Source organism: Lemur catta, chromosome 16, assembly GCF_020740605.2.
Source record: "Lemur catta isolate mLemCat1 chromosome 16, mLemCat1.pri, whole genome shotgun sequence".
Taxonomy (NCBI): Eukaryota; Metazoa; Chordata; class Mammalia; order Primates; family Lemuridae; genus Lemur; species Lemur catta.
The window spans coordinates 45,358,404-45,373,774 of NC_059143.1; the positions used below are offsets into that span (position 1 = coordinate 45,358,404).

Sequence of the window (15,371 nt, forward strand, 5' to 3'; positions counted from 1 at the left end):
GAGTGGTTACAACATCTTACAGATTGAGAGTGGGGAGCAGAGGTAGCAGTCTTTCTTGGGAAATTTTAGGTTGGTTTGGCTGCAGCAAAAAGTAAAAGCAGTTCAGTTATAAAAGCCTTTTGGAAGAGGCTTTTTAGCCTATCAGAGTTAAGCAGTGACTGTTTTAGTAGCACATAATCACTAAAATATTGAGTATCCTTCCCCAGTTACATTTTTCTGTGCAGTGGTTTTCTCAGGTAAGAACTTGGAAAAAGTCTCATTCATACCACAGTAGGAAGAGAGGGGAGCGGGTGTTGGTTGTGGAGAGGAAACACGTTCTTTTCTTCAAGTTAACTAAAATCTGTGTCTGTACGTACAGTCGGCCTTCTGTGTCGGTGGGTTCTGCATCCGTGGATTCAATCAACCTTGGATCCAAAATATTTGAAAATTGTACTGAGCATACAGAGACTTTTTTGTCAGCATTCCCTAAACAGTACAGTATAACATAGCATTTACATTTTATTAGATATCGTAAGTAATCTAGAGATATTTAAAGCATATAGAAGAACGTACATAGGTTATATGCAAATACTACATGATTTTATATCAGGGACTTGAACTTCCTTGGATTTTGGTGTGTATGGGGGAGATCCTGGAACCAATCCCCCACGGATACCGAGGACCAACTGTGCATATATATATGTGTGTGTGTATATGTATATATATATATGTATATAGGAAATCTTTGTATACACATTTTACTTACATTTTTTTATTTTCTTCATGAGGAGGGGACAAGAAAGTGTGTGGTAGAGGCTATCAGAAGGCCTTGAAGAATGATAGCCATGTTTAGTAGAGCACTAGACTTGGAGGCCTAAGTTCCAGCCCCTGTCACTAGCTCTGTAATGTGAAGCAGGGCACTTAAATCTCTGAATGTCAGTCTTATTTGTAAAATGGGGATAATAACTTCCTTTTGAGGTTGTGGTGATTGAATTAATGAGGTAAGATGCACAATAATTCACATACCGTCTTGAGCATGAATTTTCTCAGAATAGTTCTCAATACATTTTTCTTCTCCACTAAGATACAACCTCCAGATTGTTTTATGAATGTGTCTTCTTTTTTTCATATAATACAAATTCTTACAGTAGAGTACTTTCTGTATTCTCTGTTACCACACCTGTAAATACATTGATGTTCAGGAAGGATGCATAATTGAAGAGGCGGTATTCAAAACACATTTACTTGGAACAGTTATTATATTAATTATAAAGATCTGGTATGCTACAGATTAACCTAAAGGAAGACGTTCTCTGGGTCACAAGTTATTAAAGTACATATTTTTCCCATATTGGATTTAGGGATAATAGAGAAAATACATATTTTAAATTTAGATTATCATTAACTCCATGCAACTTTACTTAAATATTTATCCATTTTTCACATTTAGCCAGAAAACTTCTATAATTTAAAGCTGTTTTGCAGTTTTAAATGACATAATTCTTTGTTAGTTCAAAACACAGATGAGAATCCATGGATAACTAAGGAACATTTTAATGTGTTTTTAAATAAAAGCTATTAAATTCGCTTATTTTTTTAGCTTATTTAATATATTTGTTTTTCCTTGAGAAATGTTAAGCTAAAATTTAAAAAGAGAGAAGCAAAAAGGCCCACACTACTAATCTCAAAGCAGACTGAACTTTAATTTTATTGACTATGTTTTTCGTTATAAAGGACTGTGTATAACAGTACTCCTTTTACTTACAGAGAATTCTTTGTCACAAAAGCTTCATTCATCCACAAACTTTTTTTGGTTCCTATCTATGTAAACAGTCAATCTAGAAGGGAAGTACCTAATCGGGTGTTTATGTTACAGGTGGCTGGGCTGGAGGTAGTCGTTTCCTTCTGTTCTTCCTATGCTCCAGGGAACATTTGACCTTTAATTCCTTTCTAAATGTCTTAGCTCATTAGAAGTGTTCTATGCTCATTCAAGAAGTAATTTATTTGAGGTCAGATTTAGATTTTGAAAAGGTCATTTTGGCAAGTTATTTAGTCTTTCCAAGCTCCAGAGTGCCCAGTGTAAAATAGGGATATGACTCCCATCTACTTCATTTAACTGTTGTATGAATGTGATAATATACGTGAAAATGCTTGATAAACAGCACATGCTGTATGTATTATTCAGAGAGTGATTAGCACAATTTGGTTGCAGTGGATGAATAAAAATGACATTTGAAGAGATAGTAGGGATTGGGTTACATAGGGCCTTCGAAGGTCATATTAAAGGAATGGGTTGTCAGCAGGTTGCAGTGGGAGCCAGTGAAAATTTGTGTGTGCCTATAGTACATATCTCACTGAATGCCAGCTGTCACTTTAATCTGTATAAAAAGAATTCATCATTGATTTTTTTTTTTTTTAAAGTTCTAGACTCCTCAGTTCTCTCAGTGGTACCATTATATTCTGGTCACCATAATTTGCTTGATAACCTTAATCGTCATCACCTGTCATAACCTGAATCCTCCCTTTCCTTATCCTTGCCTGACACCATGCTCTTTTGGGACTTTATGCTTAGACTTTTATGGTAGCCTAACTTAATGCCCTGCTTTCAGCTTTTTCACCTCTTATCCTTTGGATACTACTGCCAGATACATCTTTTTAAAGCAATATTTAACCATATTACACTTTCTTTCAGTGACCATTGGACCCTGACCTCTATTAGGTCTTTGGACTCAAAATCTCTCTTGCCCACTCATTTCATTCAAGGCTGTGCTCATGCCATCACCTCTTGCATAATGTTCTCTGGAATTGTCCTTGTGGCAGTCTTATGATAAAATATTCTTTGCAGCTGCTGAATTGAAGTAGCATGTATATTATAATTTTGGTACTTCTACTGTGCTGCTTGGTATTATTAACCAGTAAAAGTTGGCCTTCCCCACAAGATTTTAAGTTCCCCAAAGCCTCTGACATTGTGCTTCATTTTTTTTTGTCAGTGTTGCATGTATCATAATTGATCAGTCATAATTTCCTGTGCTTTAGGCTTTTCAATGTAGCTTTGAAAAATACACTTAGTCTTAAAGCAATATATGATATTGGTATCAGGCAGTGATTTTGTCTTATTTTGAATTATACTTAACAGATATGTACTACGTAAAAATATTTGCAGCCATGTAGGATAGGCACAGTTGTGGAAATAATAAAAGGAATTGTTTCTTTAGATAAAAAGTATAGAACAACAATATAGTTTTGAACTGAATCTTCAATGGGTGTATGCTGAATAGTTGTGCTCATTAAATACTCTTTCAAAATCAGACTGTTCTCTAAGTTAATTATGCTTTTATGTAGTGGGTGCATAAATTGGTGCAAACCTAGCAATGATGTTTTGATAGAATGGAAAAGTCATATTACAAACTATTTTCTTATTGTTTGGTTAATTGACTCTAGTGAGTCTCTAGTGTTTGATCTCAATTTATAATTTACTTGAGGGATAGTGTGAGTCAGCTGTAGAGTTTTGGGATACTACCTTGCTTATGATTAGAAAGTTAAAAACTTACTTTTAAGGTCACTGAAGTGAGCATTCTATAATGTAAATATCATGGAATGTTTGTGTCTTGTTAGGAATGTCTAAATTGGAATAATTTCCTGAAGTATAATTGACTTTTGTTTTGGATATCAAATGATTGAAATTCAGTAGTAGGTCCTGTAAGGCTGCAGTCCCCAACCCCCAGGCCACCAACTGGTACCGGTTGGTCCCTACTGTTAGGAACCGGGCCACACAGCAGGAGATGAGTAGCCAGCAAATGAAACTTCATCTGTATTTACAGCCACCACCCATTGCTGGCCTTCACCGGCATAAGCTCCACCTCCTGTCAGATCAGCAGCAGCATTAGATTCTCTTAGGATCGGGAACCCTACTGGAAACTGCACAAGCACCTCTCTGATTTTGTGATCCGGTACAGAGTATATATTTTTCACCAGTCCACCTATCAACTAACAGATGGTACTATTTAGGTTGAAATAACAGAAGCATGGAGAGAGGGTTTTTTTCTCTTTTAGAGACAGGGTCTCGCTCTGTGGCCCAGGCTGGAGTGCACTGGCAATCATAGCTCACTGTAACCTCCAAGGATTCAAGCAATCCTCCTGCCTCAGTCTCCTAGATAGCTGGGACTGCAGGCACTTGCCACCATACCTGGCTAATTTTTTACTTTTTGTAGAGACAGGGTCTCACTATGTTGGCCAAGCTGTTCTCAAACTCCTTGGCCTCAAGTGATTATCCCACCTTAGCCTCCTCCTGAAGTGCCGGGATTTACAGGCGTGAGCCACCAAGCTGGGCCATGAACAGAGTTTTGCAAGGAAAACGTCAAGGCTTGTTCATGGGTAAAAATTGCTGCCCTCACTACTGTTTCAGAGCCTTCACTCCCTCCTCCCCAGTAGGCTTCTGTGTCAGCATTGTTTTGCTAGAAAAAAATCCATAGAAAGTGATAGTGATGACTTTCCCTGCCCCCTCTCGCTACCGCTGTCCAGTTCCATTCCACCCCACTCTGCACAGGGTAAACACTGTTAGTTCACAAATGTCATTTTAAGAACTTGTATAGTTGTTGTTGCAGTGGCCAGGTCTGATCTGCGGGCTGTCATGCCAGAGAGGTTATAAAACTCCATAAATCGTTTGTCATCCCCACCCCTCCAATTCAATACCTGGAGTGCATTTGCCCAAGCTTTAAGATAGCTAATTCTGCCACACTCTGCTTGGTGAACCAATAAGTTACATAGGAAGTGCAGGGTCATAGCCGAAATCTGTATCCTGCTGTTTCTGAGCCATTGGTTCATTGGGCTCCCTCCTGTCTGAACTGTTGTGTCAATTTTGTTGTTCCAATGCAACTTTAATACATTACCAGCCAACTTTCTTCTCACTCCAGAACTTGCCTTTTATCAGATGCTGTAGGGTGATTCAAGGCATCACTTTGGGTTGAGTTGTATGGTTTTATTAAGTGGAAATTGGACAAACCTCTGCCTCTTCTACCACATCTTCCTCAGTAAAAAGACAGGCAAGTAATTCTTGAATTTTCCCCAACTTCTTCCCTCTTCTTCCAAAAAAATGGATGAAATTTGATATCTCAGTAAAGTTTCTGTTTATGAATCATCTTCTAACACTCAAAGCAAGACTTTCTGTGACTCTTGCTTAAATAGTAGCAGGTGCTTTAGTTGCATCCCTGATTATTTAGCAGCGGTCCCCAGCCTTTTTGGCATCAGGGACCATTTTCGTGGAAGACAATTATTCCACGCACCAGGGTGGTGGGGAATGGTTTCAGGATGATTCAGGCACATTACGTTTATTGTGTACTTTAATCCTATTATTATTACATTGTAATATATAATGAAATAATTATACAACTCAACATAGGTTGGGGACCCTTGATTTAAAGAATAGAATTTAAAACATATAACTGTGTAACAAATTGTCCCCAAACTTAGTTGCTTGAAACAATGACCTTTTTCATTACCATCTCTCACAGTTTTGTGGGTGAGGAATTTAGACAGATAACAACCACAGAGGTGCTTGTCTCTGCTCTAGCGTGTCTGCAGACTTAGCTGGAGCCTGGAAGGCCTCTCTGGACCCCTCTCCTCTTTCCATGTGGTCTCTTGAGAGTGGCCGCCTAGAGGAGCTGCACTTCATATGTGGTGGCCCACGTGTCCGGGACGCCCAGGCTGAGGCATCCTAATCTCAGCGGCACATTGCTCCCGTCACAGTCTAAAGCCAGCCCAGATCCACTGGGTAGGGAATTAGTTTCCATCTTTCAGTGGCAAGAATATCAAAGAATTTTTAGCTATCTTTACCACAGAAGCTTAATAGAATGTTGTTATAAACCAATGTTAATTTTCTGGGTCTCATTTGACAAGTGTGAAAACTTCAAAAGAAGTTGGTAAATTTAGTTTAAAGAAAAAGCTAAGAAACTCTTACTGCTTGTTTTTATATTGGGAATGTCTTGGCATTTTTTAAATTTATAGTCTACATCAAGGAACTAGAGGAACCATAGAATATTGCTAGATGAGTTGAAATAAACTCCTACAGTTTGACCTTTGTTAACAAAATAAAATGAGACAAGCGTGACTTTTATTATAATATAATGGTATATTTTCACACAAAGGTTTTTTTAGGACTATTCAGGCACTTGACTATTTCACAAGGTTCCCACATTTAAGAAATCTCAAGTGTGTAATTGTGATGGGTCTCAATGCGTGAAAGTTAGGTCTGAGTGATCTCTGGCAAAACTCTCTAGACTACCTGAATCACACATGATGCGTGGATCTGTGCTAACCAGTAACTCTTAGAGGACACAAGCCATGGGACAGAGAAAGCTGTACCTCACGGAATTTAAAAAAGGAGAAGACTGCACACGCCTACTACGGTTCTTTGTGTGTTTGTGCATGTTTTTGCAGTCTTAGACTTTTTAAACTCTGTCTTGATCCAAGCAGAGAAAAATTCTCCACTTTTCACATGGTCCTGACTCTTCCTTCTAACTAGTCTTTGTGCAGTGCTGACTCTGGCATGTCATCTGTACTGCATTTCCATTGGAATCTGAGCTAAATAGAAAAAGTTGGTGTAATTCCTATCTGCACAATTTCATCATACCGGTAGTTCTCAGATCTTAAGGCACCCTTCCCCCTCCTGAGCACAAAGACAGGCGTGTGTGACAGTTGCACAAGGGGAGCAGCGTGGCTGAGCAGCCGCCCACTGGTGAGGCTGCTGAAGGCCGTCATTCCGATCTCTGTAACTCCTGCGGCTTCTCATGTGTGAGTTTATAAATGGCTTCTAAACTTAGTCTAAATGACTTTACAGCATTGGTACATGCTGAGACTTGGGAAGGAAAAGAAACATTTAGTTAGTAGATATTTCATGGGTTGATGAGCGTAGGTCCTTGGATAGAAACTCAACCCCCATTTTTCTCCCTAGGCTGTTAAACAGGAGGTTGATTCCTGATTGTTAAATTGTGTTCTTAAGTTAACTTCAGACTTCAAAAAATACGATTTTGATTGTGAAAGTAAACTGCTTTCTTATGGTTGCTTCACTGTTTGAGGAGGCAGCATGATCATTTCAATTTTTTAAACTGTGGTATAAATAATATACATACATAACATAGACTATCCTATTTTGCCCGTTTTTGAGGGTACAATTCACTGGCATTATAAGTACGTTCACATTGTTGTGCAATCATCACCACTATCTCCAGAATATTTCTATCATCCCAAACTGAAAGTCTGTACTCATTAAACAATAACTCTTTATTTCTCTCTTTCCACCTCCAGCCCCTGGTAACCACTATTCTACTTTCTTTATGAATCTGACTACTCTAGGTAACTCATATATGAAATCATACACTATTTGTCCTTTTGTATCTGGCTTACTTCACTTCATATACTGTCAAGATTCATCAAAATCATATTATGTATCAGGATTTCATTCTTTTTTAAGGCTGAATAACGTACAACTGTATGTATATACCACATTTTGTTCATCTGTTGATGGACTTTTTAGTTGTTTCCACCTTGTGGCTATTGCAAATAATGCTGCTAGGAACATTGGTATTCAAGTCTCTGTTTTCAGTTCTTTTGAGTATATACTTAGAGGTGGAATGACTGGGTCATATAATAATTCTATTTAAATTTTTGAGGAACTGCCATACTGTCTTCCACATTGACTGCACCATTTTACATTTCTACCATCAATGCACAAGGGTTCTGTCTTCTTCACTTTCTTGCTAACACTTCTGTTTTTGATAATAGCCATCCTAATAGGCATGAAGTGGTATCACATTTTGATTGGCATTTCACTAATGAAAAGTCTTGTTTTTTGCACATTTTGTATTTATATTTGAAAGTGTTATTTTAAATTTATGAACCACGTGTCAGTAACAAAGAAAAATATTCCACTATAAGAAATGGTTGACCCATTCAACTAAACTTCTTCCAATTAACACAGCTATTTGAAAAGATTAATTTATTTCTTGACTTTTGAAGTATTTATAGCAATGTTAAATTTTTGAGACACAAAATCTCTTAGGCAAATGTGGTTTTACTACTTTGTAATAAAAGATTATTTGGTCTGAGTTAGTGTATACATGATTTTATTTAAAAAATTGTAGCCATATTTTTAAAAATCACTAATATCAAAAATTAGTAAATGCCATCGGGCTAAATGTTTGAAAATTTGGATGTTGACCAAAGGGATCTGTGCTCTCCCATGTAGACAATCTTTATTTCCTTGGCTGTCTAGAGGAAGACAGACAACAGGGCTCAAGCTTGTAGCTCCCAAGAGTGTCTAATGTGGTGCTTTGTTTTCAGAGTAAAGCTGTCAATTGATAACCCGTACTAATTGTCAGACAGCAGAACAAAGTATTTTAGATTGAGATTCTTGGGAAATTTAGGATCTTCTGTTTGCTTCATTTCTTTACACAATTAAAAAAATCAATATTATTTACTGCAGGTTTGTAAAATTTTAATTGGTTCTTGAAACCGAGCTGATTTTGTTATGTTTTCAGATTCTGAATATGAGCAGGGGGGTGGTGGGGGTGGTGGTGGGGTGGGGGTGTGGGATAAGGTGTGAATTGTGATAGAAAGGTGACATAAGGCTGTTTTATTTTTTGGCTTAACCAGCATGTGGCAGTAACAGTTCATATGTGACAGTGCTTGACTTCTGGAGATCTGTAGGTTTGGCAAGACCTTTATTACTCCAAGCAGCAGATCTGGGAGTGCAGCGCACTGTAGTTCACTAGTGGGTTGGCTGGGCAAACTCAGTTAGGTTTAGAGCACCAGTTGCTGTTAGATTACTTAACTTTAAACTCACTATCCATACACGTTCTTGTTTAGAAAAATTTGGCATGTATTAACAATACCTTTTGTAAGACTTTTTCCTAACACAGAATATTTTTACACTGTCACTAAAACCAATGTAAAAATTGTGTAATGATTAATATAAAAAATACAAATAAATGTCCTTACCTATGGTGGGTTAGTGTAAAGGGTACCATTTATTATATATGTTCCTTTGATTCTGGTTCATTATAGCACAGAACTGACATCGTTGGCAACTCTGAATAATTACGTGCAATTTTTTATCTCCCAAGAAAGCTGAGACAGTAAATAATAGAGTATTACTGTTGAATAGAGATATTGATGATTCCTCTTTTATTTGTTGCTCTGACACTTTGTGCCTTTCTGCACTTTGTGTGCTGTCACCTATTTGATCTCTAAAAATTGCCACTAAAATATGGTTGTTATTAAAACTGGAAAACTTGAGTCTGGCTTATTTTTATGGGATTCATTACTGTTAATTTGTGGTGTAGACTAACATGTCCCTCTCTTTCTCTTCTAGAACGACTCTGCTCATGGTGATTATGTGCAAAGTAATGAGACCAGTTTAATAGAACAAGCCCCAATACCTCAGGATGGACTTACTGTGGCCCCTCATAGAGCTCAGCGAGAAGGTATGCTGTATTTTTTAAAACTTAAAGCATTAATGCATCATAAGATTATAGGGTACTGTTTACACTGATTAACTCTTAACTTCATTCCCATATTTGGAGTAGAGTAATCCTACTGGTGGTCCAAGGTTTTGCTCAAAAGCCAGTCCTCCCAGTTTTGCCCATCTGCATTCTGGCCTCAGCTCCGTAGCCCTGGGCTTGTCCTAGCATACACTTACTTGGTCTGCCTTTTGTAGTCAGTTTTCTTGGCTGTATCTTTAACTTGGTTGTATGCATACTTTTAGAGGGCAAAGACCTTATCTTATTCCCAAAGTATTTAGAATAGTGCTTTATCTGTAGAATGAGCTCAATGTCTACTGAAAAAATAAATTTCACAGACATTCACTGTAAGAGTAAATAAATTCCCTACAAATCCATTCTTCCTGCAATAGTACAGTTTTTAAGGGGCTTGTAGTAGGGGAATGAAAGAACATTGCCATCTAAGAAGAAATAAGTTTGGATAGTCTCTTCTCTTTTTATTTGGAGAATCCATTAACCCCTGTTGGGAGAAGAATTGGAATGGAAAATGTAGACTGCCATCTAGGCTTTAGAAGAGCCAAGGATATTTGATAAGCATCACAATTATAACAGTTTTCAAATTATGTCTCCTTTTAGTCCCAATAATCTTTTTTGCTTAATACATTTTTCCTCACAGAGGAAAAATAGGTCTGTTTACTGTTAAAGTTTACATAGTGACCACTTCAGTTCAAGATGATCACAGTACTCCTGTCTCTCCAGCTAAACTACTCTAATCGTAGACGACTACACCTGAGCTCATTGGACACATGAGTAACCTATAGCAGAGTTTGGTTTTACAATGAAGGTCCCTTTTGCTTTATAAAAATATTTTAGAAGAACATAAAGATTATATGAAAATGCTAACAATTAACTGTAAGGTGGTACTGTAGATGATTTTTCTTACATTCCTAACTTTTTAAAAGGTGTATGTAATACATGCTTTTTAGTTTTAATTTATGGGAGTTGGAGGCACTCTCATTCTCAGCCATCCCTTGCCACATACTCTCTCGTCTTGTCTTGATTCTGGTAGACTAGAGTGGCTATAACTTGAAATCAAGGCTGAAGCTACAGCCATGTTCCTGTATCCTGTGATGTCTTTCTGCTAAGCTAAACTAGGATCTGACCCAAAAAACCCCAAGATCCCGACCCTTAGGCCCAGTGATTTGCAGAAGTAGAGCTGGTTTCTTTCTTTCTGAACATAGATTAGTTCAAAAGGTTTTTCCTTAATAGCCTCATCTTTAAATAATTTACTGTAACAGCTTTTGGAAACAGCAAACCCTCCCATCCCAGTTGGGCCTTTGTACTGTTGCACTGAGGTACAGACTTCTCTCCTGGCTTCTGAGGTTTTCTTTCATTTCTGTCGTCAACATTTCTGGCCTACAAAGGGGAAATTGGCCCAGAAGCAGACCACCAAATGCCCTGTATTTGGAAAGCTGGCACAAAATGATGGTGATGGTATATCCTTTGTCTGTTATAAATGTCTGTTTCCCTGCATATTTCTGTGTCTTACGCTTCCTACCTTCTTGTTGCCCACCTTCCATGGTCTTGTTTCCTCCTCCATACTTTCATTACTTTGTGTATTCTACTCCACCTGTTTTTACTTCTTCCTCTAAGACAAAAATGAGCAAACTACCCTTTTGCCCATCCCTGCTCCCCTGAATCCAACAGTGTGACCCATCCTACTGTGTTGAGTTACTTTGCTAACCGCTTCCCTGCAACGTTTGTCATAGTCGTTGTTAACCAGGCTCGTTACTATGTAAGTACTGTTTCTTCTGTTTATACCCAGAGCAACAGTTTTCTTAAGTCCTTACGTTACACTCAGTAGATGAGCTCTTTTTAAATTGGCTCTTTTTCAATTTGATTTATTTGCTAAGGAGATACTTTTATAAAAGGAGGTATTGGGGGATTTGTATGTTTGCTTACCTCATGAACGAGTTGGTTATTTAGTTCAAATCAGAATAATTGTTTTTAAGTTTAATATGATTTATGTCCACTATTTTCTCCCTGTAATAAATTGTGAAAAAATTTGCTACAGTGAACCTTCATAGTTTATTACAATGTTCAGTTTGTATTTACCATTATATGGTATTGAGGGTCACATTTGAGAAAATCAATTTTTACATACCCAATTAGAAATTTTTACCAGTTTGATATGTAACTTTTGAGTAGGATTTTTTTTTGGATTAACACATTAACTGTCATGTCAGTTGTATTTAACTCAATCAAGGTTTGAGCCTGGGATCTTGTGAAGTATGTATAACTCACAGGTCTCTTTACTTTGGGAGCCTAAAAAATAACAAAGTTTTCATTAAATTAGAAAGGATCACTTTGTTCTCAAAGTTTTTATTCTATTTTCATAATAAAACACTGTAGCCCCAAGGGAAAAAATTTTTTTTCTAGTGTGGCAGTCGATGTGTTAAAAATAAAACTAGGTATTTTCTACTTTATCCCTGCTATGTATAAATAATTGAATGAACCAGATTTAGTTGATCCTAAAGTGCTATATTTATGGTAATTTGAATAACAATTTTAAAGATTATCATTTAGAAAAATATCTTAAGTGCAGGCACTTTTTATTGTTTTAAAATCTTTGGTGTTAGCAGATTGCTTGAAAGTACTTAGGTGATCAGCATGTCGAATGGATGTAGAAAAAATTACTGCACAGGTGTGTGGCACATTGCTGTGAGGCTGGTGTGTTTTTTAATCTTGTGATTTAAAGCCAGTAGTAAAGATGAAAGTATTAAATAACTTAGCATAATTTTTAAGTATTTTTCAAATTTTAGGGTTACTTTAGGTTACTGAAATATGTATCCAGTCTTTGTAGAAGTCAGAGTGTGTGTTTTTTCTTTCAGCTGTGCACATTGAGAAGATAATGTTGAAAGGAGTCCAGAGAAAAAGGGCTGACAAATATTCGGAGTACACTTTCAAAGTAAGCTATTCTCAGCCACAAAAGATACCTGATATACACTATGTTAAGTGATCTTTGGAAAGACTTACAGCAAGTTTGCTAATTTAAAGGAAAAAACTGTATATATGCTTGTTTTAAATTAAGGGAATGTACTGTTTTTAGTATATACTGCATGGTTTGCAAAGTATTTTTGAAGTTATATCTTATTAAAATTACTCTGGCTGTTTTATTAAAAATAAATAAGAGCCTTAGATTTAGGGAGACAGTTAAGATATAAGATGTATCTTTAAAAAGTAAAAGTAAACCTTTTGTGCCAGTATTTTTAAACTCAAGATCAACGGCATTGTCTTTCCTGGCATTGTTTTCCCTGGCATTTTTCTCTTCCTCTCCTTTCTCTGTGATGTTTTTATTCCCTGCCCTGTTGCTTTGTCTTCTTAGGTAACAGCTCTCCTGTCACCTGTCCCTCTGATCAGCTGTAGAGCCCAGCTTTGATTCTGTCACTCCCAGGATAACACTTTCCATGTCTCCTTTTTGCCTGTCAGCTGTAACATGATTCCTTGTCCACAGCTTCCTTATTCCTCCCTGCTTGGGCCCCACCATCTGGCCCTTTCTCCTCAAGTTGGGCTGTACATACCCTGAAGCCAAGTGGAATGATGCCACTCCAAAGCATTTCTTGCCAAATTTTACCTGTACCTCTCTCATGGACTGATTTCTGATCCTCCAACAAAATGTTTTCGCCTTCTTCCGAGGTGTATACTACCCTTTTACCTCTCACAGATCTTTCCAGTATATGATGCTCTCATGGAGAGCAGGGATCTTCATCCTCTGCCATCCCACCATGTCTGACTTGCTCGGTACATCTGTTGAATGAGTTTCAGAACTCTGGCTTCTGCTTTGAGGGAGAAAGATCCTCAGTTGGCAGGTTTCAGTCTTTATCTCCACGTGTCTCATTGTGGCGCGTGTCTTAGTCTTTGCTCTCTGCACTCACTCATGCCCCTTTCAGCTGTGGAAGTCACAGCTGTCCTTCCTGAAGGCCTCACTGGGCCCTCACCTGGAGAGCTCTTCCCCCAGACTGAGACACAACCGGCTTCCAGCTCAGGAAGCTCCCCAGCTCCTTCTTGACCCCAGCTAATGTGTTCTCCCTACTCTTGTACCGTGCCCTATTCATCTTCTTCCAAGTACCAATCACTTATGGAAATTCTTATATGTTCATTTGCTTTCATCTGTCTCCTGCACTAAACTGTGAACTCAGCCAGCAGAGACTCTGATTGTCTTGTCCATTTTTGTGTCTCCTGACACAAGAGTCAGAACAGTGCCTGACATAAGTAGCCATTCAGTGAACATTTAAATATTTAAAAATCGTTTAAGAAACGTGCCAGTTAATAAAGATTGTTTTGAGAGTTGCTAGATAAAATTCCATATGTATTTTTAAGTGTCTGATTAATTATGTTATGATTAGATGATAAGGCTGAGGTATTAGCATCGCCCAAGTATTTGTTTAGCTCAAATAATTGTAGGGTAGAAATTATTAGCGGGCCACAGTTGAATCACTGAATGAAAGTACCCAGGAGACAGGGCAGCGTAATAGATGTCAGTTCTGGCTCTTACACTTAGGGTCACACCCCGCAGTAAGTTAACCTTTTTGAACTTTAGTTTCTCCACCTGAAAATGGAGGTAATCATACCGCCCCTGGCCTCTTAATAGGATTTTAAAGCTCTGACATAAACATGAAATCTCTTCATTAACCATAAATTCCCATAAAAATAGGAAATGCTGCTACCAAAGAGGGGCAGTAAACTCTAGTTATTCTCTTAAGAATGCATATATAGTAAGTTTCATGAGATAGAATTGTTATCTTTGGGTGGTATAGATCTACCCTGTCAAAGTGTCATTTTAGAGTCCTGTAAGTTGACAAAAAGAATGTAAGATATTTCCCTTTCTCAAAAATGACTAAAACATAGTAACATTCTAAGATGACTTTTTTAAAATACCATGCAATTTGAAGAGTTATTAGAAAACTTTTTTGAGTAGAATATGTCAATGTAGAGTTAATTTTAATAATTTTGAAGAAAATATGACAATGCCAGATTAACTTTATGTTTCTAATTGTTAACCTTAATAAGATTTAAGTAAGGCCCTTTGTTTTACACATGGCTTTTTTCCAGCCGGTTCCTGCCTAAGGAATAACTATATAATATGTGTGTTTTTTTTAAATCAGGTAAATTGGTCTGATCTTTCAGTCACAACAGTAACAAAAACCCACCAAGAACTACAGGAATTTCTACTGAAGGTAAAAGTATAGATTTTGTTGTTAAAATGATTTTTACATAATATGCAGGTTCGAAAAACCTCAATGTTAAAACAAACACCAGGAAAATTAAAACACATAAAGGTTGGCTCAGAACTCTGAATGACCGTTAGCTATAGAAGACATGATATTACTCTATAAACATGTTTTCTTACCTTACATTACTAACATAAGGAGATGATGAAGGGACTTCGACGTTTTAAAGAAATGGAACCTGATTCCTAGTTCCTTGCAAAAGATATACATTGTTGATGGCTGCTTGCAAGGGTACTTCCAGTGAGAGAGGGTGTCTGCAAAATGAGATAAGATTCGTTTTTGTTTGGTAGTAGTTCTCAGACCTGATAACTAGTCAGCTCTCTCTGGAGACTTCCTTTAAATATTTCTCCATTTCTTTCTTCTCTGGGTTCCATGTCCCCCCTACCCCCCTTTTGAGAGAATCTCCAGACTACTGGGAATAAGAAGATAATGGAAACAATACAGACTTGCTGAGGTGAAAGGTATCTTAGATCATTTTGTTTAAACTGTCACCTGTTTCTTTTATACTAATTTGATTTTATTGCAAAGTGAATAGGTAGAAATAAATATGAAAAGGAGGGAATAGGTTTAGATAATAAATTACTATTTCTCAATAAGCAAAATATTT

The 15,371-nt window shown here is 37.3% G+C and overlaps 1 protein-coding gene across 5 annotated transcripts in view; it reads left to right on the forward strand.

The window, feature by feature from the left end:
• ZCCHC2 (zinc finger CCHC-type containing 2) overlaps positions 1 to 15,371 on the forward strand; it is a 59,973-nt gene that overhangs the window by 5,586 nt on the left and 39,016 nt on the right. For all 5 annotated transcript variants that reach the window (XR_006729174.1, XR_006729175.1, XM_045527340.1 and 2 more), the window contains exons 2-4: positions 9,347 to 9,458; positions 12,365 to 12,441; positions 14,639 to 14,710. Coding sequence is in view for 3 of the 5 variants with exons in the window: in XM_045527340.1 (XP_045383296.1) it covers positions 9,347 to 9,458; positions 12,365 to 12,441; positions 14,639 to 14,710 (261 nt within the window). In the remaining 2 variants the exon portion in view is untranslated. The remainder of the gene's footprint in view (positions 1 to 9,346; positions 9,459 to 12,364; positions 12,442 to 14,638; positions 14,711 to 15,371) is intronic.